Source organism: Mucor velutinosus (assembly GCF_035048745.1).
Source record: "Mucor velutinosus strain NIH1002 chromosome Unknown tig00000468, whole genome shotgun sequence".
In the NCBI taxonomy this organism is placed as follows: domain Eukaryota; kingdom Fungi; phylum Mucoromycota; class Mucoromycetes; order Mucorales; family Mucoraceae; genus Mucor; species Mucor velutinosus.
The window spans coordinates 61,676-87,476 of record NW_027041899.1 but is presented as its reverse complement, the minus strand read 5'-3'; the positions used below and the strand labels follow the sequence as shown (position 1 = coordinate 87,476).

Sequence of the window (25,801 nt, the reverse complement as noted above, 5' to 3'; positions counted from 1 at the left end):
TGCTTTGTTATATCATTATTTTTAGTTAAAATGACATATGTATAGAGATAAATAAAAAAAAACCCCCTTTCTCATTTTCTACATGCCCAAATTAAATGCAAAGGAACAGAGCAGGCCGCCTGCCATTGACACGGCCACACAGGCTGAAGCATGGCCGCCGCATTTAGACGCTTTGAATCAAATCATGACACCGGTTCAACTGCTAAACGACGATTCGCTGCAACAAGAGTTGGATTTCTACACAAGGGCACAGTTTAAGCTGGCAGATACGTCCAACACAGCTGCCTCTACAACATCGACAGCAGCAGCAACACCTATTAGCACGGCAACAGCTGGAGCTGCCTCTTATTTTGACAGTTTGAATATTCCTAGTGATCAGCAGCAGCAAGATTACGATACAAATCAATTCGCCGACAACTCTGCTAGCTTCGCCTCTTTGCTGTTTACTTCACAGCAACAGCAGCCAACCCATTCAAATGACGGATCATTGCTTTTGGCGCATGGTATATATATATATATATATACATATATACATACATACATGCTTTTTCATTGACCCCTAACACTGATATCGTATCCACATAGAACCAAGGCCGTACCAACAGCAACCACTGTACTCAAACAACAGCACACCTGCTAATTCAACGCCAAACTCCCCCATAGTCCATCTTGATGTGCACCATCATCGGCAGCAACAGCAACAACATTATGTTGAGCAAAATCAAGACGCTGACCGATTCGCCGCCATGTTTCTATCCTCCTCTGCTTCAGCAACAGAGGCGGCACCTTCTTTATCAAACGCACCCATTGAACCTTGGACGAACAAGGAAAAAAGGACTGCAACACCACAAAAGTTTCGATTCAAGCAGGACACCAAGCAACAGCAGCAACACCAACCACTAGACTCAAAACTGCTTTCCAAACACAATATGGAACAGGACAAGAAATCTGGTATCAAGCGTCCCTTAAAGAACAAACAGAAAGCATCTACCGGCAGCACTGAAAAGAAGCCATCGAGCCGCAACAGGACATTGGACAGTGAAGAGGATTCACAGGATGATTCACAGGACGAGAACGGCAATTATGACGCTGAGGATGGTGATGAAGATGCACCCTTCATTGGCGATGGAGCCCAAAGTTACAGCAGTATGGGAAGTAACAGTAGTCGAACATCCCAGCCCCTGACGAAAGACGACAAACGGCGTCGAAACACAGCAGCGTCAGCACGGTTTCGTATCAAAAAGAAGATGCGCGAGCAAGCGCTGCAAAACACGGCTTGCGAAATGACAGATAAAGCACAGCGCATGGAACAACGAGTGCATGAGCTGGAAAGAGAGATCAAATGGTTAAAGGCGTTGGTAGTTGAAAAGAATCAAGTAAGAATAGAACAGCTAGTGCGTGAAAGGCCACCCGAATCGACGGCATTTTCTTCTCTCAACAATAGCCATGCCACGGCTTCTTCATCTGCCTCAACTTCTGCAGCCTCCTCTTCCCGCAGAAACAGGAACCAAATCATGATGATGATGGCAACGCCCAACAATGACCAGCAACAAGATAATGCGGATCAACAAGACGGGGAGCAGAGAGCAGGAAAAGGTCGACATCATGGCGGCCAACGGCGTCGATCCTAAGTTCTTTTTATATATATATATATATATATGGTGTTCTCCTATAATACCTTTTCCATTCCTTCAAATTCTATGTCTATATGCTATTTTTTCCATGTATTAAAGCTATGTTATGTTATTTTTGTATCAATTGAGAATAGAATTGAGTATTTCAGGTATTAGAAGCTTGATTGCCTAGTAAGCAAAGAGGCCACATGAGAAGAGGTTATCATCAAGCAAAATGCATAGATGCTATCTTGTCTAACAGCACTTGTAACACAAGACTCATTGGTTGTTGCTCCTTCTCCCACTCCTCCGAATCAAGCTTGAGTTGCCTATTCACCTTTTCAGATTCCCAGTGTATCGCTAATTTTTGATATTTCTTAGTCAATGCAGTCATTTTTTGACTCAAGGATTTGGTATCTTTTTTCAATATGTCCTTTAGATAAGAAGCTTCCTCCCAAGCAAGCATGTCTTTTTTTCATATTGCATGATCGCTTCGCCCGTTTCAATTGCGTTATGTAATGTATTGATACGCTGCTAAGCATTCCGTTTAACTTTTTTTTTTTACTATGTTTTACATCTGTATCAATACAAACAACTCGTGTATGGGAAAACAGCATGATAGTAATGCTTCATATTAATCAACCATATTCATGACGCATCGACATTTGGATGCATTTGAGCCGTGTTTTTCGCGCTAAAACCCGCTTTAGACAGTCAGAGTGGCACCAAACAGCTACTCTCATCTAGCATTTACTTTCTGACACCTTTGCTCAACTTTTTTTAGGACCCAAAAAAACATGGCCAAAAATCGACCAAAAAGCATGAGATATCCCTCATGGTTTTCATTGAAAATCAAACAATCGCGTTTTTTGACCTTGATAATGAAGACTTTTACTATGGTATATCATAAATCAAAATGTTTCTCTCGATCCAAAGCAACCTCTGAAACCACTTTTGCGAGGCCTTTATATGCAAAATCTTGACATTTTGGCCAAAAACCGCTTTTCATATTTTCTTGAATTGCTCGATAAATTCAGTCAAAACATTTATTTTACTCGGCACCATTGGAAACGCCTTGAAACGTACTCCAAGAATGTATTAGGAAGTACGGGCTGATTATCACATTTCATATAGTCGAAAAAACTATAATGTGTTGTTATAGCAAAGGACACTGTTGATTGGCTAGTTATTAGCTGTTCAACTTGATATTTTGAAGCGTATGGAAAGTAGGTGGTAAATTACATAACATTATCGTTAACCATACTATTTTCCTTGCATCCTATATTTAATAACGTTAGTCTGGACATTGATGATTCATGGGCTGCGAAACATGTCTGCAGTAAGATTTTGCTGAAAATGGACAATCTAAGCAAATAATAATAATAATAATAATAATAATAATAATAATAATAATAAAAATAAAAACATAAAAAAAAAACTATGAATACTTATTTATTTAATTTCAAAAAGCACAAATAATCTTTGGCTATACTAAGCTATTGTAGCTAGATTCAACGAGGATGACGCTTTTTGCGACTATTGCCTTGAATGTTGGATGAGCTATGCTCGGTCTGATCGGTCTGATCGGTCTGATCAAAGGTTCTTTTCCTCGATTGCTCGCCTTTGAGGCTTGGCAGCACATGGCCATTTGATACTTGTTGAGGTGTGCTAGCAGCCGTCGTAATAGTAGCTGCTACTGCTGCTGTTGTTGCTTTAGATATGTTGGTTTTTGAAAGCTTGTTGAGAGTATTAGAAGGCGCAGACAATGGCATCACATTCATAGGCTGTGCCGGATCACTAGCTTGAGTTCTCTGACGATATGGCATTGTAGTCAGTGTTTTGTATATAGCTGTATTGCTCTTTTGATAGCTGTTGTGAGCTTTGAGTGATAAAATGTATCTTTTAGGACTATTGCCTTGCATCGTGGAAGCACTGTGCTCTGTCTGATCAAACGATCTTTTCTTGGATTTCTCGTTATTAAACCTTGACGCCATATTTTTTGGGATACGAAGAGGAGAGATGGAATCGTCATGAGTTGCATCAACCGTGTTTGATTGAGTTAGTACAACAGCGTCTGGTTCGGTTGTTGTTGAAGTTGTGCTTGCTTCAGTCAAAGGCATCAAAGGCTGTTCAGCTGAAGGAGGTGATGAAACTGAAGGACATGCAGCAATTGGCTCACTAGAAACTTGTCGAGATGGTGCTGGTAACGTGCCGAATCTCTTATTTGGGGCTTCAAGTCTTTCGCCTTGTGTTGACTCTCTAGGTGTTGCCACTGTAGGTCTAGGCAAGTGGGGTGAGACTTGTGCAGAGGTTGATGCAGAGAAATCTCCAGTTGCTGTGGCCCCTGACACTGATACTGTGGTAACATTACTCATTTTAGAAAACACTCGTTTTGGTTCCGTTCTAGATGCTAATGTAGATGATTTGGGTGACTTTTGTGATTTGGGTGACTTTTGTGATTTGGGTGCTGCCGCTAAGAATGGCCTTCCTAAAAGTGAACGCTACAAAAGATGTACGCCGTTAGTTTGCTGGGCATTTTTTAAGCAGCTTGTTGGCGCAACACCTACCATGATATTCTCTTTTGCTGATTTAACATAAGCCTGAAGCTTTTCTGTAATGCGCTCTTTTAAAGGCTTGCTCTTGGGGGCGATCTCGTTGACAATGAACTTGATGGAGTCTTGTACGGTTGGGGTTCTGCCCAGCAACTTGACATCTTCCTCCGAACAATCGGATGGAAGTGGATTCAAGCGCACGTAGTTCTTTTTATCCATATCGTAGACCCATTGACACATGAAACCAAGATCTGCAATGTGAAATTTTTTAAGATAGTCCAGAAGGAACTTTTCCTCGAATCGCTTCTGCAAGACGCGTAATACTTGATCAGTGCTGTTGTTGTTGCCTTCATACACTCTCAGTAATGCTCTGAAGACAGTACTTTCAACGTCAACTAGGTAATTACAGCCGGCTAAAGATAACATACAGATGTGTCGAAAAGTGTCAGCACCGTATGTTCGAAACTTGTTTCTCTTGTCATTGGATACTCTATCCATGCAGAACTCGATATATTCTTCAGAGATAGAACTCTTGTGAATAAACTTTGGACAACCAAAAGCCAAGAGTTCAGGATCCTCAGAGACGACAGCATCCACCTTGCCTGTCTTTACCAAGTATGTCAGTTGAGCAGCAATTTCGCATGGCGCTACAATGCATTTAATCTTCTTTTCTATCAATTCCTGCAGAGTAAAGTCAGTAAAAGGTATAAACCATCAAAAAAAAAAAAAAAAAAAAAAAAAAAAAAAAGGGAATACTTACTGCAATGGTGGCAATGGCCATGTCATCTGAGATGTCTAATGATTCCACAATGCTAGACTCAATTTCAAAAAGCTCTTCTTGTTCCTGCAGATTCGAGTGTCTGTTTATTGCAGCATGACGGGCTCTACATCAAAATGCATGATCAATGACAATGATATGGTTATTTGATTGCACTACCAAAACTTACTTGCGATATTCATAATTCATGCTTTGCTTGAAAGGGAGAGTGAGACCGCCAAAGACCACAATAGGTGTTGCACCATTTTCTTCAAGCAACTGAATAAATTTCAGCAAATAGTCGTTATATCTGCAGGGAAATCTTGTTAATATAAGATCAACGGAATAGATATTAATACTTACGCATTGACGGGATGATTCCACGCAAGCGCCAACGTAGCACGGGAAGCTCCCTCAAGAAGAAAGTCATCACCATCGATGGCAACAGTTTTACCTTTGTATTCTGAGAATTTGATGGTTCTTTGGTTACGGTCAATCGATTGCAAAAGCACGCCAGTATTTCCCATAGTAAGAAAGTGTTTCATTGTAAGCTTATATTCTTTTTTGTTCTGTATTTATGAATTTAATGAGTGATAAATGAGAAAACAAGTGTGTAGCTTGGATATGAAGCAGTAAAGAAGACAGTGAAAAAGCTTAAAGCAAAATAGACTAGTTGTATATCAATGCATATATTTTTCGCGTTTTGTAGTGACGTCTGCATCCCATACTGTGCAATAGCTCAGTGCTCAGATCAGCCATTACGCCAAGCACACACACATGTATTGACTCTATATACTTGATACTTGAAACGCCACTCCTTTAAATTAGATTATCGGCAAGCCACCGCGTCCGACCTCTCCAATATATTGCCTTTTGAGGGGGGAGGGGGAGGGGGGGAATACATACAAAGCAAGAACGTCTTGAACATGAATTTGATCTGTTGATTGACCTTGATTAACCTTGATTAACCTTGATTAACCTTGATTAACCTTGATTAACCTTGATGCTAGGACTCATACATTGCATTTCTTGGGTTGACACTAGCACAAATAGTTAAACCGCAACTGCATTCATTCGTTCCTGATTTGCAGCTCACATTCTTATTACATGAGACATTATGCAATATATGAATGCAATATATGAATGCAATATATGAATGCAATATATGAATGCAATATATAAATGCAATATATGAATGCAATATATAAATACAATATATAAATGCAATATATGAATGCAATAAAGATGTAGAGGATACCTAAATGCATTCTATAATCAAGAAAATGCAACCTTTATTTTAAAACTAGAACAGCTTATTTTTGACACCAAATGTGCTCTTGGTATCGTACCTGCAGTGTATATTTACGTCAATAAAGGGTTGCTACTAGTAGATGTTGCGCTAATCTCTGTGCATTGCCTGTTGATGCTCAAAAATATGCAAAACACGGCAAAATTTGGATGCATTTGAGCAGTGGTTTCTGGTGGTAGAAGCCGTTTCAAGCTGTCAAAATAGCCCCAAATAATTGCTCTCATCTAGCATTTACTTGCTGATATCTTTGCTCAACTTTTTTTAGGACCCAAAAAAACATGGCCAAAAATCGACCAAAAAGCATGAGATACCCCTCATGGTTTTCATTGAAAATCAAACAATCGCGTTTTTTGACCTTGATAATGAAGACTTTTACTATGGTATATCATAAATCAAAATGTTTCTCTCGATCCAAAGCAACCTCTGAAACCACTTTTGCGAGGCCTTTATATGCAAAACCTTGACATTTTGGCCAAAAACCGCTTTTCATATTTTCTTGAATTGCTCGATAAATTCAGTCAAAACATTTATTTTACTCGGCACCATTGGAAACGCCTTGAAACGTACTCCAAGAATGTATTAGGAAGTACGGGCTGATTATCACATTTCATATAGTCGAAAAAACTATAATGTGTTGTTATAGCTCTGTGTCTTTTCATATAGTTCCGTGTTATACTGTTGTTATAGCTAAAAAATATGGCAGACGGCGTCAACCTCAAGACCTTTTCTCTTCCAAGGAAGTATTTGCCTGGAACCGATTTAATGGCAAGCTCTTGTTAGCTGATCAAGATGTTATTAATATTGTTGTCTCAGCAGTTATTGGTATGATCTTAAATATGCCTGTTAGCATGCTACTAATTCTTCTCGTTTGTGTAGGACCAAAGGCAAAAGATCAATACATTGCCATTCCAACTGAGTGGATTGATTTCACTCGCTCTGATGTCGCGTACAAGCCAATCAACTGCTCTAATAACCTACCTCGTATTCTAATCGAGATTCAAAACAAGGCAGATATGAATTTTTATCAATGACTAATCGACTATTCGCGTTCGGTTTCTAGACAACATAAAGCGTCTAAGCTCCCTATTGTTGTGGCAATTGTGATTAATTCGACAACCAGATATCTACTTGAAACTGAAATACCTGGTTCTCGTCAAGTATTGGCTGGGCCAGCTCATGTCTATTTTTCAATGCAGAGACTATTGCGCCCTATCTCAACAAAACCCCGTTAAACCCATTACTTGCACTTGTTCACTGTCTTATTGAACAAGAGACATCACTTATCAACTTTACACAATGCAATGATCCAACATTAATTTGTCTGTATACCAAAATGAAAAATATACTTGGTAGCCATATCCATGACAACGAAAACTCTATCCATGCATTAAAAAGTGTATGTGCCCAATCAAAATCAGAATGCTATAAGGCAAAGGCAGCCCTTGAAAATCAAGATCAACCTGTTGGCGTGCGTATTGAAACAGCCGTAAACATTTTGAGTAATGTCATTGCGTATGTCGATGGAATAGCACAAAAGCGACGCTTAGAGAATCCATTATCCGATTTCGAATTTGCTGAGCAACAAGTGGACAAAAACGGGCACATATCATGGAAAGCTCAATTCCAACAGTGGAAAATACTGGGCCGTTTTGAGCAGTATAAGTCGTACAAAAGTGCTCAAAGTGCCTATCACCGCGCTATGAAAAAGCAAAAGCAAAAGCAAAAGCAGACTGAACAACAACAGAGAACACCTGTAGTAGCGTCCTCATCATCACCACCTTTCGGAGCATGACAGTCATCATTTTAAATTGAATTTCTGATATTAGTTATTGATATGTTCCCCTTGTCATAGTTAAAAAATTAGGAAAAAAAAAGTATTCTAGGCATTAAGAACCAACGAAGGATCGCTTGATAGTTAAGCGTATAAATTGCGCAGAGAAGACGTAAAGAAGCAGAGAGGCGTTGTTGTAGCATTAAAAGGAAATCACTTAAACGATTTGACGCCGTCTGCCATCAATTTTTTTTAGCTATAACAACAGCTATAACAACGCATTATAATTTTTGAAATATCAAGTTGAACAGCTAATAACTAGCCAATCAACAGTGTCCTTTGCTATAACCAAATGTTATAGTACTTCTATTTGCTATAACATTATGTTATAGTACTCTTATTTGCTATAACATTATGTTATAGTACTCCTATTTGCTATAACATTATGTTATAGTACTCTTATTTGCTATAACATTATGTTATAGTACTCCTATTTGCTATAACATTATGTTATAGTACTCTTATTTGCTATAACATTATGTTATAGTACTCCTATTTGCTATAACATTATGTTATAGTACTTCTATTTGCTATAACATTATGTTATAGTACTTCTATTTGCTATAACATTATGTTATAGTACTCCTATTTGCTATAACATTATGTTATAGTACTTCTATTTGCTATAACATTATGTTATAGTACTTCTATTTGCTATAACATTATGTTATAGTACTTCTATTTGCTATAACATTATGTTATAGCAGACACACCAGTTCGCTAAGTCCCTGAAATGCTATTTTGTACTCCTATTTGCTATAACATTATGTTATAGCAAAAAAAATTTCCTAATACGACATTGTCTACCGCTTACCGAAACGGGCTCTTCTGCTTTATAATTCATCCCTTTTCCCGCTAGTTTAGCGGATACGTCCATTATTTCAAATGTTGTATATTTCGAAATATGTCGTAACCAACCACACATCACTAATCACTATCACTAATCTAAAATATATATATCTATCTAATATATATACTGTAAAACATTCAAAAAAAGTAGACAAGCCAATCATATCCTTTTAAAATTTAATAGTATTAAAAGCCAGAACAAACGAGGGCATAACCACCGGCGAAGCCGGCAATGGGGAGGGGGTTTGGGGGAGGGGGCTTAGCCCCTCCACCAAGAATATAAGGCACCAAAAAAAAAATTTGATACATTGCTTTTTGTTATTATACGTACGTAATAATATGCCTCCTACTATTCAAACAAGACACTGCACGACCTGTAGAGCTGCTCTTCCAGTAGACTATGCTTATCGGAAATGTGATTCATGTCGAGTAAGTAAAATGGCTTTTAACGCCTAATAAAACCCTGAGACGCAATGGTTTATTTTGTTTGTACTCAAATTCAGGAACGAGCGCGAAATTACGCCAGGCAAAGAAGATTGGCGAATCGAAGAACACCAAGAGCACCTGCAGCGTTTGTATCAGAACTTGGAAGAGTACAACGTTCAGATTTGGGCAGAATGGACAACCAATGTGATGGATGTGGAGCTTTGCATTGGGCCGCAGAGAGGGCTGTTCAACAGCGAGTAAACGACAACTGCTTTCATGCTTGCTGCAAAAAAGGTAGAGCTGTCTTGCCCCTTTTGCAAGAGCCTCCCGAGCCTTTAAATAGCTTGATCAACGGAAGCCATCCTCGATCCTCTCATTTTTTGCAGCACATGCGACAATACAACACTTTGTTCGCATTTACATCATTTGGCACCGATGCTACGCCTGAGCAGCTCCAAAGGGATAGAGAGAATGAGATGAGAGGCGGCATCACGCCGGTTCGTGTTCATGGGGAACTCTATCACTTGCAAGCACCACTAAATTTGAGCAATGTGCCAAAGTATAGCCAGCTGTACGTTTACGACCCAGAGTATGCCGCTGCGATTCGCTGTGCAGACCCCAGAAATCAAGGATTGGACGACACGATCATTGAGCAACTGAGTGAAATGATTGCTGATCCTGTAGTTTGTGGCAATCCATTTGTAAGCATCTACAAACATGCTCACGAAATCCTGAAAGAAGAAGAGGAGAGGCAAGCTCAAGATGGTGTTAGCGAGAATGCTCACATCAGGCTCAGTCCTCAGATGCAAATGGAATTGGTTGTTGGCCAGGACAGACGCACTCAAAATCTGCCAACTGTCAACGAGATTGCTGCCATCATTCCAAACGAGTGTTCTGACAGGAGTTTCAGAGATATTTTGATCACATATCGTAGCAATTCCTCGGCCAGGGCTCAAGGCCAGTTTAAGCGTATCAATGAGACGCATGCTGCATATATGCCTCTTCATTATGCTTTGCTTTTTCCTAGAGGTGAATATGGGTGGAATTGGGGCCAAAGACTGCAATCGTCAGCGCAAACTGCTGATGCCATGATTATTGAGAGCGAAGAAGATGAGACACCAGCAGAGCAACAACAACAACAACAAGTGTCAGATAGCCGACTTACCCAGGGCGTGTTCTACAGATTTCGATTGCATGTTAGAAACAACGAGTCAAAGATCATTTTTTTGTCAAGACGTCTATTTCAACAATATGTGATTGATGCCTGGGCAATCTGTGAGCAAACAAAACTGAACTGGATCAAAGTCAATCAGACGAATCTTCGCGCTGATGTGTATAAAGGACTTGCTGATGCTACCTCTGCTGCTGACTCAGACCTCGAACAGGTGGGAAAGACGTTCATCTTGCCCAGTAGCTTCACTGGTGGACCGCGATTCATGATGCAGCTATATCAAAATGCAATGGCTATCTCTAGATTCTTTGGTAAGCCAACGTTATTCATCACATTTACTGCCAACCCAAACTGGAGGGAGATCCAAGATGAATTGTTGCCAGGCCAAACAGCCGCTGATCGCCCCGACTTGGTTGCTCGAGTATTCAACCTTAAGCACCGAGAGCTGCTTAAAGACTTGAAAGACAGAAAGGTCTTTGGCTGTTATAAAGGCATTGTAAGGACTATTGAGTATCAAAAGCGTGGTCTCCCTCACGGTCATATGCTATTGTTTTTGGATGCAGAAACAGATAGATTTGATACGCCAGAGAGGATTGATCAGATCATTTGCGCTGAGATCCCAAATGTTGAAGAAGAACCTGAATTGCATGCAATCATCACTCGCAATATGATGCATGGCCCATGTGGCGAGCTAAACTCAAAGTCTCCGTGTATGGTACAAGATGCTTTTGGCAATGATGTATGCTCAAAAAAATTTCCCAAAAACTACCAGACAGTAACGGTGACCAGTGCTGATGGTTATCCTACTTATAGAAGAAGAAGAGATGGTCGTTCTCATCAGGTGCGCGTCAAGGACAAGTTGGGTGTCTACCGCGATTTCCACATGACGAATGAGTGGGTGGTGCCATACAACCCTTATTTGTCAAAAAAATACAATGCCCATGTAAATGTCGAAGTATGTGGTAGCGTCCAGGCAATTAAGTACATCAACAAGTATATTTACAAAGGCTCTGATCAGACAACGCTCAAAACTACAACCACCACCACAGCCACTGAAACAGCAAATGCCACTACCACAGCAACAACTCAGAATAACGAAGTGGCCAAGTATCTAAATGGCCGTTATATTAGTCCTGTTGAAGCTGCATGGAGGTTGTTTGAATTCCCAATGCATGAGGAAAGCCCATCTGTTACTCCACTTGCTGTGCATCTTGAAAACGAGCAACCTGTTTATTTTGATCCCCAATGGCCACAGGAGAAAATTGACAAAGTATTGAGAGAGAGTCGCTCTACTTTGATGGCTTACTTTCATTACAACCATGCAAATCACGGCAAACCCGGTTTTCGACCGTTGCTTTATCAAGAGTTCCCTGAACATATGACTTGGCAGCAGAATGCAAAAAAGTGGAAGCCTAGGTCTTCGAGTAGAATGTCAATTGGGCGCATGTATTACTGCAATCCTGCTGCCGGTGAGAGGTATTATCTGCGTCTGCTGCTCACAGTTGTCAGAGGAGCCATGTCGTTTTCTCATCTGAGAACTGTCAATAATCACGAGTACGCCACCTTTCGCGAGGCCTGTATGATGCTGCATTTGATCGAAGATGATGGAGAATGGACCAGAGCCTTTGAAGAAGCTGCTACCTTTGCCTCTGGCTACGCAATGCGTTCAATGTTTGTCTCTGCGCTCATGTTCAACTCATTGGTATCGCCTGTTCAGATTTGGGATCAATTCTGTGAAAGTTTCTGTGATGATCTTGAGCATGCAATCGTGCAAAAAGGGTATTCGCTGCTGCTCAGCGTGCAACCTGACGCTGAATTTTACCATGGAACGCGAAGTCTTGATTACGGCTTATATCTGTTGCAAACATCTCTTGGTGCACAAGACAGATCTCTAGGTCAGTTCAATTTGCCTTTGCCTCTCTTCAACTGGAATGGCTTGATAAGCAGAATGACTGGCATACAGCGCAATTCATTGATACTCAATGAAATGTCATATCTCCAAGATCAAGAAGCCTTTTCGTACCAGCAAAAGTACGCTCAAATGAACGCTACCCAGAAGCACGTATTTGATACCATCACCTCCTCCATCAACAGCAACACCAATAGCTCACATTTCTTTTTGCAAGGTCCAGCTGGCACTGGCAAAACCTTCATTTACAATACTCTTTGTCACTTTTATAGAAGCCAAGGAAAAATTGTTCTCTGTGTTGCCTCCTCTGGCATTGCTGCTTTGCTACTTCCTGGTGGGCGTACGTCGCACTCTCGCTTTGCCATTCCACTCAACATCCACGAGCAGTCTGTGTGTGCAATCAAGAAAAACGATGATCTTGCTGATCTCATTCGAGAGACATCATTGATAATTTGGGATGAAGTGCCAATGCAGCATCGATATTGCTTTGAAGCTTTTGATCGAACACTTCGTGATATTTGTAGTCGTGGTGATGAAGTTACCTTTGGTGGTATTCCTGTTGTTCTTGGCGGTGATTTTGCTCAAATTCCACCTGTTGTTAGGCAAGGTGGCCGTCCTGAAATCGTCAATGCCTCACTGAAATCGTCAAGATTATGGCCCAAATTACAAAAGCTGAGCCTGACTGAGAATATGAGACTTGCCAACTCCAATGACACAGATAGGCAATTTGCAGATTGGATAGGAAAAATGTCGTATGAACCATCCATGATTGGCAGCATTGCTTTGCCCTCTTTTTTGAGGCAGATGACTGATCTTGATCAGTTCATTGAAGATATCTATCCTCAGCATGTTCTGCAGTGTCCTCTGCAAAATAGTGATTTCTTCAAGGAAAGAGCTATTCTCTGTTCAAAGAACGTCAACGTTGATGCTATTAACAGCAAGGTGATGGAGAACGTGATTGGGGAAAAGGTCACTCTGTACTCTGCTGACACAGCTCAGTCTGATCTGACCAACACGGAGACCCAAGCCTATCCCTCAGAGTATTTGCAAACCCTTTCGCCTTCAGGGCTGCCGCCAGCAGTTTTGGAGTTGAAAGTAGGTCTTCCTGTAATGCTCTTGAGAAACCTCAACCCTGAAAGAGGTTTGTGCAATGGTACAAGGCTGATCATTCAGCAAATTGGACAGTATGTCCTCAAGGTGAAAATCCTCGGAGGGTCAGGTGCAGTAGAGTTGATTCCTCGCTTTACATTATCAACATTGCCTGGTACATTACCATTTATTTTGACTAGGAAACAGTTCCCTGTAAAAGTGTCTTTTGCGATGACAATCAACAAGTCTCAGGGGCAATCCCTTAGAAAAGTCGCTGTAGACCTCAGGAGTCCTGTTTTCACACATGGCCAACTCTATGTTGCCATCTCGAGAGCAACATCTGCAAATGGTATGACAATTCTACTGCCAGAAAATGCGACTCGGACAGAGAATGTTGTCTACCCAGAAGTATTATATAATATAAATGCTGTATAAAAAAAGTTGGTCTGTAACTCCCAACTCCTGTCGTCTCAATCAAGTTTCAAGTCTATTTTTTGTTTTAAAATCTTCGAATCGAATATAATCATTGTTTAAAACCTACTTGATATACCAAATTTTTATTATCTCTGATTTGAAATGTCTTCGGCCAGAGCCCGCAGGGCGACGCCGTCATCGAGCGTAGCGAGATAGATCGGCTAGTCTAAAATATATATACTGGAAAACTATGAAAAAAAAATAGACAAGCCAATCATATCCTTTTAAAATTTAATAGTATTAAAAGCCAGAACAAACGAGGGCATAACCACCGGCGAAGCCGGCAATGGGGAGGGGGTTTGGGGGAGGGGGCTTAGCCCCTCCACCAAGAACATCAAGCATCACAATTTGCATAAAGTGTATGAAATATCTTTTTGTTAAAATCAAATCGAATTATCATGCCTCCTGTTCAAGCTAGAAACTGTGTAACCTGTAGAGTTGCTCTACCTGAAGATTACAATTTTCGAAAATGTGATTCATGTCGAGTAAATAGAAAAGAAATGAAAAACAAACATTCGAACGAACCTTATATATATATTTTTGTTTCAGGAACGTGCCCGAAACTACGCCAGACAGAGAGCTGCATTAAGGCCACCTAGAGCACCTAGAGCACCTGCCGCTTTCATATCAGAACTTGGAAGAATGCAACCTCATTATCTGGGAAGAATGGACGTTGTATGTGATGGTTGTGGCGCATTGCATTGGGACGCAGCAAGAACTACCGGTCAATCCAGAAGCAACAATCTCTTCTACTCTTGCTGTAAAAAAGGAAAGGCCATATTGCCCTTATTGCAAGATCCGCCTGAGCCCTTGAATAGCTTAATCAACGGAAGCCATCCACGCTCATCCCATTTCTTGAAGCATATAAGGCAATACAATACTTTGTTTGCTTTTACTTCATTCGGTACCACTGCTACGCCAGCAGGGGCCCAGAGAGAAGGAGAGGAGGAGAGAAGAGGTGGAGTTACTCCAGTAAGTGCCCATGGTGAATTGTATCACATGCAAGCACCCTTGAATTTTGGTAATGCTCCAAAGTACAATCAACTGTACATTTACGATCCCGAGTATGCTGCTGCATGTCGATCTGCCAACCCCAGAAATCAGCATTTAGATGATTCAATCATTGAAGCATTAAGTGAAATGATTGATGACCCGGTTCGTTGTGGTAACCCATTTGTACGTATCTACAAGCATGCCCACGAAATTCTGAGTGCAGAGGAAGAACGACAAGCCCAAGATCATGTCAGCGAGGATGCGTATATTCGACTCAATCCTCAAATGAGACTGGAATTGGTTGTCGGTGAAGATAGGCGTACTCAGAACTTGCCAACTGTCAACGAGATTGCAGCTATTATCCCCAATGAATATGCTGATTCAAGTTTCAGAGACATCCTGATTACCTATCGAAATAGCACCTCCACCAATTCCAGAGGACTCTTTAGAAGGATCAACGAGACGCATGCTGCCTACATGCCTCTCCATTACGTTTTGCTTTTTCCCAGAGGTGAATATGGGTGGCATTGGGGCCTTCGTTTGCAATTGCCTGCTTCAACTGTTGATGCCATGGATGTTGACAATGAAGAAGCGCAAGAAGAGGGACAACGTCGAGCAACAGGCAGGCTTACCCAGCGTGCCTTCTATAGATTTAGATTGCATGTCAGGAATGGTGAATCCAAAATCCTGTTCCTCTCGAGACGTCTATTCCAGCAATACCTGATCGATGCTTGGGCTGTTTGTGAACAAACCAAGTTAAACTGGATCAAGGCTAATCAAACGACTCTCCGTGCTGATGTCTACAAAGGTCTTGCTGATGCTATCAGTGCTTCTGATACAGATCTTGAAACGGTGGGTAGAACGTTTATTTTGCCAAGCAGTTTCACTGGTGGTCCCCGGTTTATGGCAGAGCTGTACCAAAACGCAATGGCTATTTCTAGATTCTTTGGTAAGCCAACGTTATTCATAACGTTTACTGCAAACCCAAACTGGAGGGAGATCCAAGATGAGTTGTTGCCTGGCCAAAGTGCTGCTGATCGCCCAGATTTGGTTGCTGAAGTATTCAACCGGAAGCACGACGCATTACTCAAAGACCTGAAGCAAAAGAAAATCTTTGGTGCTTATAAAGGGATTGTGAGAACAATCGAATACCAGAAGCGCGGCCTCCCGCATAGTCATATGCTGTTGTTCTTGGATAACCAAAATGACCGGTTTGATACGGCAGAGAGGATCGACCAGATTATTTCCACAGAAATTCCAGACGTTCATCAAGACCCTGAACTACATGCAATTGTCACCCGCAACATGATGCACGGTCCATGTGGTGGTTATAACAAGAAATCTCCCTGTATGGTGAAGGATGCTTTCGGTAACGACGTCTGCTCAAAAAAGTTCCCAAAGCCTTATCAGCCAGCAACCATAGTCCCTGATGATGGGTATCCACTCTATCGTAGAAGAATGGATGGCCGCTCTCATGTAATACGCATCAAAGATGATCAGAACGTGTACCACGACTTTCATATGACAAATGAATGGGTGGTAGCGTATAATCCATTCCTATCAAAGAGATACAACGCTCATATCAACGTGGAAGTATGCGCCAGTGTCCAGGCTATCAAATACATCAACAAGTATATATACAAAGGTTCTGATCAGACTACTCTGAAAACCACGACTACCGCGACAACAGCCGCAACAGCTGGTACTGCAGCAATGTATCAGAATGATGAATGTGCCAAATATCTGAATGGCCGTTATATCAGCCCGTGTGAAGCCGTCTGGAGGTTGAAAGAGTTCCCAATGCATGAGGAAAGCCCACCTGTCACTACACTTGCTATTCATCTTGAAAATGAGCAGCCTGTATATTTTGATCCTTCCTGGCCTCAATCAAGAATTGATAATGTCCTGAGAGAGAGTCATACCACGCTCATGGGTTACTTTCATTATAATGCCGTGAATCAAAACAAACCTGGTTTTCAACCATTGCTTTACCAGCAATTCCCAGAGCATATGACTTGGAAAGAAAAGAAGCCAAAAAGGTGGGAAGCAAGACGAACCGATACCATGTCTATCGGCCGCATGTACTACTGTAGCCCTGCTGCCGGCGAGAGGTATTATCTGCGTCTGCTGCTCACAGTTGTCAGAGGAGCCACGTCGTTTTCTCATCTGAGAACTGTCAATAATCACGAGTATGCCACCTTTCGTGAGGCCTGTATGATGCTGCATTTGATCGAAGATGATGGAGAATGGACCAGAGCCTTTGAAGAAGCTGCTACCTTTGCCTCTGGCTACGCAATGCGTTCAATGTTTGTCTCTGCGCTCATGTTCAACTCATTGGTATCGCCTGTTCAGATTTGGAATCAATTCTGTGAAAGTTTCTGTGATGACCTTGAGCATGCAATCGTGCAAAAAGGGTATTCGCTGCTGCTCAGCGTGCAACCTGACGCTGAATTTTACCATGGAACGCGAAGTCTTGATTATGGCTTATATCTGTTGCAAACATCTCTTGGTGCACAAGACAGATCTCTAGGTCAGTTCAATTTGCCTTTGCCTCTCTTCAACTGGAATGGCTTGATAAGCAGAATGACTGGCATACAGCGCAATTCATTGATACTCAATGAAATGTCATATCTCCAAGATCAAGAAGCCTTTTCGTATCAGCAAAAGTATGCTCAAATGAACGCTACCCAGAAGCACATATTTGAGACCATCACCTCCTCCATCAACAGCAACGCCAACAGCTCACATTTCTTTTTGCAAGGTCCAGCTGGCACTGGCAAAACCTTCATTTACAATACTCTTTGTCACTTTTATAGAAGCCAAGGAAAAATTGTTCTCTGTGTTGCCTCCTCTGGCATTGCTGCTTTGCTACTTCCTGGTGGGCGTACGTCGCACTCTCGCTTTGCCATTCCACTCAACATCCACGAGCAGTCTGTGTGTGCAATCAAGAAAAACGATGATCTTGCTGATCTCATTCGAGAGACATCATTGATAATTTGGGATGAAGTGCCAATGCAGCATCGATATTGCTTTGAAGCTTTTGATCGAACACTTCGTGATATTTGTAGTCGTGGTGATGAAGTTACCTTTGGTGGTATTCCTGTTGTTCTTGGCGGTGATTTTGCTCAAATTCCACCTGTTGTTAGGCAAGGTGGCCGTCCTGAAATCGTCAATGCCTCACTGAAATCGTCAAGATTATGGCCCAAATTACAAAAGCTGAGCCTGACTGAGAATATGAGACTTGCCAACTCCAATGACACAGATAGGCAATTTGCAGATTGGATAGGAAAAATGTCGTATGAACCATCCATGATTGGCAGCATTGCTTTGCCCTCTTTTTTGAGGCAGATGACTGATCTTGATCAGTTCATTGAAGATATCTATCCTCAGCATGTTCTGCAGTGTCCTCTGCAAAATAGTGATTTCTTCAAGGAAAGAGCTATTCTCTGTTCAAAGAACGTCAACGTTGATGCTATTAACAGCAAGGTGATGGAGAACGTGATTGGGGAAAAGGTCACTTTGTACTCTGCTGACACGGTGCAATCTGATCTGACCAACACTGAGACCCAAGCCTATCCCTCAGAGTATTTGCAAACCCTTTCGCCTTCAGGGCTGCCGCCAGCAGTTTTGGAGTTGAAAGTAGGTCTTCCTGTAATGCTCTTGAGAAACCTCAACCCTGAAAGAGGTTTGTGCAATGGTACAAGGCTGATCATTCAGCAAATTGGACAGTATGTCCTCAAGGTGAAAATCCTCGGAGGGTCAGGTGCAGTCGAGTTGATTCCTCGCTTTACTTTGTCTACATTGCCTGGCACATTGCCATTCATATTGACCAGGAAGCAATTCCCGGTTAAAGTATCTTTCGCAATGACCATCAACAAGTCGCAGGGTCAATCTCTCAGGAAAGTTGCCGTGGACCTCAGGAGTCCCGTATTTACTCATGGTCAACTCTATGTTGCCATGTCAAGAGCAACATCTGCCAATGGCATGACCATTTTATTACCCGAAAATATGAAACACACAGAAAATGTAGTGTATCCTGAAGTTCTATTTTCAGATACTACCTAATATAACTACTCTATATATTTTTTTTTACCCTTTATAACTATTGATTTAATCAGTTTTATTGTAATCGGCCAAAGCTCGCAGGGCGACGCCGTCATCGAGCGTAGCGAGATAGATCGGCTAGTCTAAAATATATATACTGGAAAACTATGAAAAAAAAAGTAGACAAGCCAATCATATCCTTTTAAAATTTAATAGTATTAAAAGCCAGAACAAACGAGGGCATAACCACCGGCGAAGCCGGCAATGGGGAGGGGGTTTGGGGGAGGGGGCTTAGCCCCTCCACCAAGAACATCAAGCATCACAATTTGCATAAAGTGTATGAAATATCTTTTTGTTAAAATCAAATCGAATTATCATGCCTCTTGTTCAAGCTAGAAACTGTGTAACCTGTAGAGTTGCTCTACCTGAAGATTACAATTTTCGAAAATGTGATTCATGTCGAGTAAATAGAAAAGAAATGGAAAACAAACATTCGAACGAACCTTATATATATATATATATTTTTGTTTCAGGAACGTGCCCGAAACTACGCCAGACAGAGAGCTGCATTAAGGCCACCTAGAGCACCTAGAGCACCTGCCGCTTTCATATCAGAACTTGGAAGAATGCAACCTCATTATCTGGGAAGAATGGACGTTGTATGTGATGGTTGTGGCGCATTGCATTGGGACGCAGCAAGAACTACCGGTCAATCCAGAAGCAACAATCTCTTCTACTCTTGCTGTAAAAAAGGAAAGGCCATATTGCCCTTATTGCAAGATCCGCCTGAGCCCTTGAATAGCTTAATCAACGGAAGCCATCCACGCTCATCCCATTTCTTGAAGCATATAAGGCAATACAATACTTTGTTTGCTTTTACTTCATTCGGTACCACTGCTACGCCAGCAGGGGCCCAGAGAGAAGGAGAGGAGGAGAGAAGAGGTGGAGTTACTCCAGTAAGTGCCCATGGTGAATTGTATCACATGCAAGCACCCTTGAATTTTGGTAATGCTCCAAAGTACAATCAACTGTACATTTACGATCCCGAGTATGCTGCTGCATGTCGATCTGCCAACCCCAGAAATCAGCATTTAGATGATTCAATCATTGAAGCATTAAGTGAAATGATTGATGACCCGGTTCGTTGTGGTAACCCATTTGTACGTATCTACAAGCATGCCCACGAAATTCTGAGTGCAGAGGAAGAACGACAAGCCCAAGATCATGTCAGCGAGGATGCGTATATTCGACTCAATCCTCAAATGAGACTGGAATTGGTTGTCGGTGAAGATAGGCGTACTCAGAACTTGCCAACTGTCAACGAGATTGCAGCTATTATCCCCAATGAATATGCTGATTCAAGTTTCAGAGACATCCTGATTACCTATCGAAATAGCACCTCCACCAATTCCAGAGGACTCTTTAGAAGGATCAACGAGACGCATGCTGCCTACATGCCTCTCCATTACGTTTTGCTTTTTCCCAGAGGTGAATATGGGTGGCATTGGGGCCTTCGTTTGCAATTGCCTGCTTCAACTGTTGATGCCATGGATGTTGACAATGAAGAAGCGCAAGAAGAGGGACAACGTCGAGCAACAGGCAGGCTTACCCAGCGTGCCTTCTATAGATTTAGATTGCATGTCAGGAATGGTGAATCCAAAATCCTGTTCCTCTCGAGACGTCTATTCCAGCAATACCTGATCGATGCTTGGGCTGTTTGTGAACAAACCAAGTTAAACTGGATCAAGGCTAATCAAACGACTCTCCGTGCTGATGTCTACAAAGGTCTTGCTGATGCTATCAGTGCTTCTGATACAGATCTTGAAACGGTGGGTAGAACGTTTATTTTGCCAAGCAGTTTCACTGGTGGTCCCCGGTTTATGGCAGAGCTGTACCAAAACGCAATGGCTATTTCTAGATTCTTTGGTAAGCCAACGTTATTCATAACGTTTACTGCAAACCCAAACTGGAGGGAGATCCAAGATGAGTTGTTGCCTGGCCAAAGTGCTGCTGATCGCCCAGATTTGGTTGCTGAAGTATTCAACCGGAAGCACGACGCATTACTCAAAGACCTGAAGCAAAAGAAAATCTTTGGTGCTTATAAAGGGATTGTGAGAACAATCGAATACCAGAAGCGCGGCCTCCCGCATAGTCATATGCTGTTGTTCTTGGATAACCAAAATGACCGGTTTGATACGGCAGAGAGGATCGACCAGATTATTTCCACAGAAATCCCTGACGTTCATCAAGACCCTGAACTACATGCAATTGTCACCCGCAACATGATGCACGGTCCATGTGGTGGTTATAACAAGAAATCTCCCTGTATGGTGAAGGATGCTTTCGGTAACGACGTCTGCTCAAAAAAGTTCCCAAAGCCTTATCAGCCAGCAACCATAGTTCCTGATGATGGGTATCCACTCTATCGTAGAAGAATGGATGGCCGCTCTCATGTAATACGCATCAAAGATGATCAGAACGTGTACCACGACTTTCATATGACAAATGAATGGGTGGTAGCGTATAATCCATTCCTATCAAAGAGATACAACGCTCATATCAACGTGGAAGTATGCGCCAGTGTCCAGGCTATCAAATACATCAACAAGTATATATACAAAGGTTCTGATCAGACTACTCTGAAAACCACGACTACCGCGACAACAACCGCAACAGCTGGTACTGCAGCAATGTATCAGAATGATGAATGTGCCAAATATCTGAATGGCCGTTATATCAGCCCGTGTGAAGCCGTCTGGAGGTTGAAAGAGTTCCCAATGCATGAGGAAAGCCCACCTGTCACTACACTTGCTATTCATCTTGAAAATGAGCAGCCTGTATATTTTGATCCTTCCTGGCCTCAATCAAGAATTGATAATGTCCTGAGAGAGAGTCATACCACGCTCATGGGTTACTTTCATTATAATGCCGTGAATCAAAACAAACCTGGTTTTCAACCATTGCTTTACCAGCAATTCCCAGAGCATATGACTTGGAAAGAAAAGAAGCCAAAAAGGTGGGAAGCAAGACGAACCGATACCATGTCTATCGGCCGCATGTACTACTGTAGCCCTGCTGCCGGCGAGAGGTATTATCTGCGTCTGCTGCTCACAGTTGTCAGAGGAGCCACGTCGTTTTCTCATCTGAGAACTGTCAATAATCACGAGTATGCCACCTTTCGTGAGGCCTGTATGATGCTGCATTTGATCGAAGATGATGGAGAATGGACCAGAGCCTTTGAAGAAGCTGCTACCTTTGCCTCTGGCTACGCAATGCGTTCAATGTTTGTCTCTGCGCTCAGGTTCAACTCATTGGTATCGCCTGTTCAGATTTGGAATCAATTCTGTGAAAGTTTCTGTGATGACCTTGAGCATGCAATCGTGCAAAAAGGGTATTCGCTGCTGCTCAGCGTGCAACCTGACGCTGAATTTTACCATGGAACGCGAAGTCTTGATTACGGCTTATATCTGTTGCAAACATCTCTTGGTGCACAAGACAGATCTCTAGGTCAGTTCAATTTGCCTTTGCCTCTGCCTCTCTTCAACTGGAATGGCTTGATAAGCAGAATGACTGGCATACAACGCAATTCATTGATACTCAATGAAATGTCATATCTCCAAGATCAAGAAGCCTTTTCGTATCAGCAAAAGTATGCTCAAATGAACGCTACCCAGAAGCACATATTTGAGACCATCACCTCCTCCATCAACAGCAACGCCAACAGCTCACATTTCTTTTTGCAAGGTCCAGCTGGCACTGGCAAAACCTTCATTTACAATACTCTTTGTCACTTTTATAGAAGCCAAGGAAAAATTGTTCTCTGTGTTGCCTCCTCTGGCATTGCTGCTTTGCTACTTCCTGGTGGGCGTACGTCACACTCTCGCTTTGCCATTCCACTCAACATCCACGAGCAGTCTGTGTGTGCGATCAAGAAGAACGATGACCTTGCTGATCTCATTCGAGAGACAGCATTGATAATTTGGGATGAAGTGCCAATGCAGCATCGATATTGCTTTGAAGCTTTTGATCGAACACTTCGTGATATTTGTAGTCGTGGTGATGAAGTTACCTTTGGTGGTATTCCTGTTGTTCTTGGCGGTGATTTTGCTCAAATTCCACCTGTTGTTAGGCAAGGTGGCCGTCCTGAAATCGTCAATGCCTCACTGAAATCGTCAAGATTATGGCCCAAATTACAAAAGCTGAGCCTGACTGAGAATATGAGACTTGCCAACTCCAATGACACAGATAGGCAATTTGCAGATTGGATAGGAAAAATGCCGTATGAACCATCCATGATTGGCAGCATTGCTTTGCCCTCTTTTTTGAGGCAGATGACTGATCTTGATCAGTTCATTGAAGATATCTACCCTCAGCATGTTCTGCAGTGTCCTCTGCAAAATAGTGATTTCTTCAAGGAAAGAGCTATTCTCTGTTCAAAGAACGTCAACGTTGATGCTATTAACAGCAAGGTGATGGAGAACGTGATTGGGGAAAAGGTCACTTTGTACTCTGCTGACACGGTGCAATCTGATCTGACCAACACTGAGACCCAAGCCTATCCCTCAGAGTATTTGCAAACCCTTTCGCCTTCAGGGCTGCCGCCAGCAGTTTTGGAGTTGAAAGTAGGTCTTCCTGTAATGCTCTTGAGAAACCTCAACCCTGAAAGAGGTTTGTGCAATGGTACAAGGCTGATCATTCAGCAAATTGGACAGTATGTCCTCAAGGTGAAAATCCTCGGAGAGTCAGGTGCAGTCGAGTTGATTCCTCGCTTTACTTTGTCTACATTGCCTGGCACATTGCCATTCATTTTGATCAGAAAGCAATTCCCGGTTAAAGTATCTTTCGCAATGACCATCAACAAGTCGCAGGGTCAATCTCTCAGGAAAGTTGCCGTGGACCTCAGGAGTCCCGTATTTACTCATGGTCAACTCTATGTTGCCATGTCAAGAGCAACATCTGCCAATGGCATGACCATTTTATTACCCGAAAATATGAAACACACAGAAAATGTAGTGTATCCTGAAGTTCTATTTTCAGATACTACCTAATATAACTACTCTATATATTTTTTTTTTACCCTTTATAACTATTGATTTAATCAGTTTTATTGTAATCGGCCAAAGCCCGCAGGGCGACGCCGTCATCGAGCGTAGCGAGATAGATCGGCTAGTCACTAATATATATACTGGAAAACTATGAAAAAAAAAATAGACAAGCCAATCATATCCATTATTGAGAGCCGGGCAAAGGTGAATAAAGCTACCGGCAAAGCCGGCAATGGGGAGGGGGTTCGGAGGAGGGGCTCAGCCTCTCCACCAAGAACATAATAATGCATCTAATTCAACACTGGATAACATTGATTTATAGGGGAGGTTTACCTTAGCGAAGCAAAGGTGTAAAGCCTATGACAACTGAGCATCTAATCCAACAATGGGTAGCATTGAGTTATAGGGGGGGGGGTTATACCGTAGCAAATCAAAAGTGCAAAGCCATGGTAATCAGGCGTCTAATCCAACACTTGGTAACATTGATTTATATGAGGGCTTGATTGCAGCGAAGCGAAGGTTCAAAACCATAGTATCTAATAAGCAGCAAATTCGAGTTTTTATTTCCATTGCTAATAAGCTTACCGGCAACATAACGCAACAAAATTTGTATGAATTAGCTTTACCAAAATCAATATGCCTCTCATTCGAATTAAAAATTGCGCAAGCTACAGAACTGCCTTTCTAATAAGTTCCAACTACCAAAGATGTGATTTATGCCGTGTAAATAAACTCTATAAAGCAATACATAACCAAATTTGACAGCTTTCAAGCTTTCATATCTTGGCATGTAGACATTTATGAGCCACCGGAATGACGCCAAACAATTGTACTTGAGTAGTAGTAACTTCCTGACATCTTTGCTCAACTTTTTGGACCAAAAAAAAAACATGACCAAAAATCGACCAAAAAGCATGAGGTACTCCTCATGGTTTCCATCAAAAATCAAATGATCGCGTTTTTCACCTTGAAAATGAAGATTTTTACTATGGTATATATTAACTCAAAATGTTTCTCTCGATCCAAAGCCACCTCTGAAACTACTTTTATGAGGTGTTCATATGCAAAATCTGACTATTTTCGCTAAAAACCTCATTTCAAATATATTAGATGGGGGCGAACATCACACAGCTCATATAGTCGAGTCGAGTCGAGCAAGATAGATCAATCAAGTCGAATAAAGGCAAAATTTGACCAATCTGGATCGAATATGTAAGCCAATTTTGTTGGGTATTTGTTGCTGGATGGCAAAAAAAAAAAATTCAATGCCTTTGTCATCATGTAGACATGAATGCTTATGAAGCTAACAAGAGTGGTGTTGTAATTCAAAGCTACTATTGCTTTGTCAGAGTAGCTTCCTTCTTTGCACATTTCGATACCCAATAGATTTAATCGTCGCAATTGCCCCATCCAAATGCAAGCATAGATGTATAGTGATTGCAGTTTAATCTCTCAGCTTGGTATTATTCCATAGAGCAGCGTCTTCCAAGGCGTCGCTATCAGGCAATCATCAGGATTCCTGACTCTATGGGGCTATTATGAAGCACAAAATATAACATTTGATTTATTGTAGATAGGACAGGTATCTCGAGATATTATAACACATGTTGCACTGTTAGATGCTTCAAACAGTACCATCATCACGTATATCTGCTATAACCATTAGACGTCAAGGTGTTGGGTTCATTCGATCGTGGTATGCTATGCAAACAGCGTCGCATATTAAATACCTGTCCAAC

The 25,801-nt window shown here is 41.8% G+C and overlaps 6 protein-coding genes across 6 annotated transcripts; 5 read left to right on the top strand and 1 right to left on the bottom strand.

The window, feature by feature from the left end:
* Positions 1-82: 82 nt before the first annotated feature.
* On the top strand, positions 83-1,631 carry ATC70_004034 (uncharacterized protein; the record flags this gene model as incomplete). The annotated part of the gene is made up of 2 exons (XM_064823387.1): positions 83-503; positions 586-1,631. 2 exons carry the CDS (start codon positions 83-85, stop codon positions 1,629-1,631), a joined length of 1,467 nt encoding a protein of 488 aa, XP_064687711.1.
* Positions 1,632-3,124: 1,493 nt separating this feature from the next.
* Positions 3,125-5,449, bottom strand: PCK1_2 (Protein kinase C-like 1; the record flags this gene model as incomplete). Its single annotated transcript, XM_064823386.1, has 5 exons — positions 3,125-4,114; positions 4,181-4,846; positions 4,926-5,049; positions 5,113-5,232; positions 5,286-5,449. 5 exons carry the CDS (start codon positions 5,447-5,449, stop codon positions 3,125-3,127), a joined length of 2,064 nt encoding a protein of 687 aa, XP_064687710.1.
* A 2,115-nt stretch (positions 5,450-7,564) lies between these two features.
* Positions 7,565-8,023, top strand: PTH2_1 (Gluconate transport-inducing protein; the record flags this gene model as incomplete). Its single annotated transcript, XM_064823385.1, has 1 exon — positions 7,565-8,023. One exon carries the CDS (start codon positions 7,565-7,567, stop codon positions 8,021-8,023), a length of 459 nt encoding a protein of 152 aa, XP_064687709.1.
* Positions 8,024-9,384: 1,361 nt separating this feature from the next.
* On the top strand, positions 9,385-13,941 carry PTC2_3 (Protein phosphatase 2C 2; the record flags this gene model as incomplete). Its single annotated transcript, XM_064823384.1, has 1 exon — positions 9,385-13,941. One exon carries the CDS (start codon positions 9,385-9,387, stop codon positions 13,939-13,941), a length of 4,557 nt encoding a protein of 1,518 aa, XP_064687708.1.
* A 681-nt stretch (positions 13,942-14,622) lies between these two features.
* On the top strand, positions 14,623-19,038 carry ATC70_004030 (Isochorismatase domain-containing protein; the record flags this gene model as incomplete). The annotated part of the gene is made up of 1 exon (XM_064823383.1): positions 14,623-19,038. One exon carries the CDS (start codon positions 14,623-14,625, stop codon positions 19,036-19,038), a length of 4,416 nt encoding a protein of 1,471 aa, XP_064687707.1.
* A 605-nt stretch (positions 19,039-19,643) lies between these two features.
* ATC70_004029 (uncharacterized protein) lies at positions 19,644-24,065 on the top strand (the record flags this gene model as incomplete). The annotated part of the gene is made up of 1 exon (XM_064823382.1): positions 19,644-24,065. One exon carries the CDS (start codon positions 19,644-19,646, stop codon positions 24,063-24,065), a length of 4,422 nt encoding a protein of 1,473 aa, XP_064687706.1.
* Positions 24,066-25,801: the final 1,736 nt, after the last annotated feature.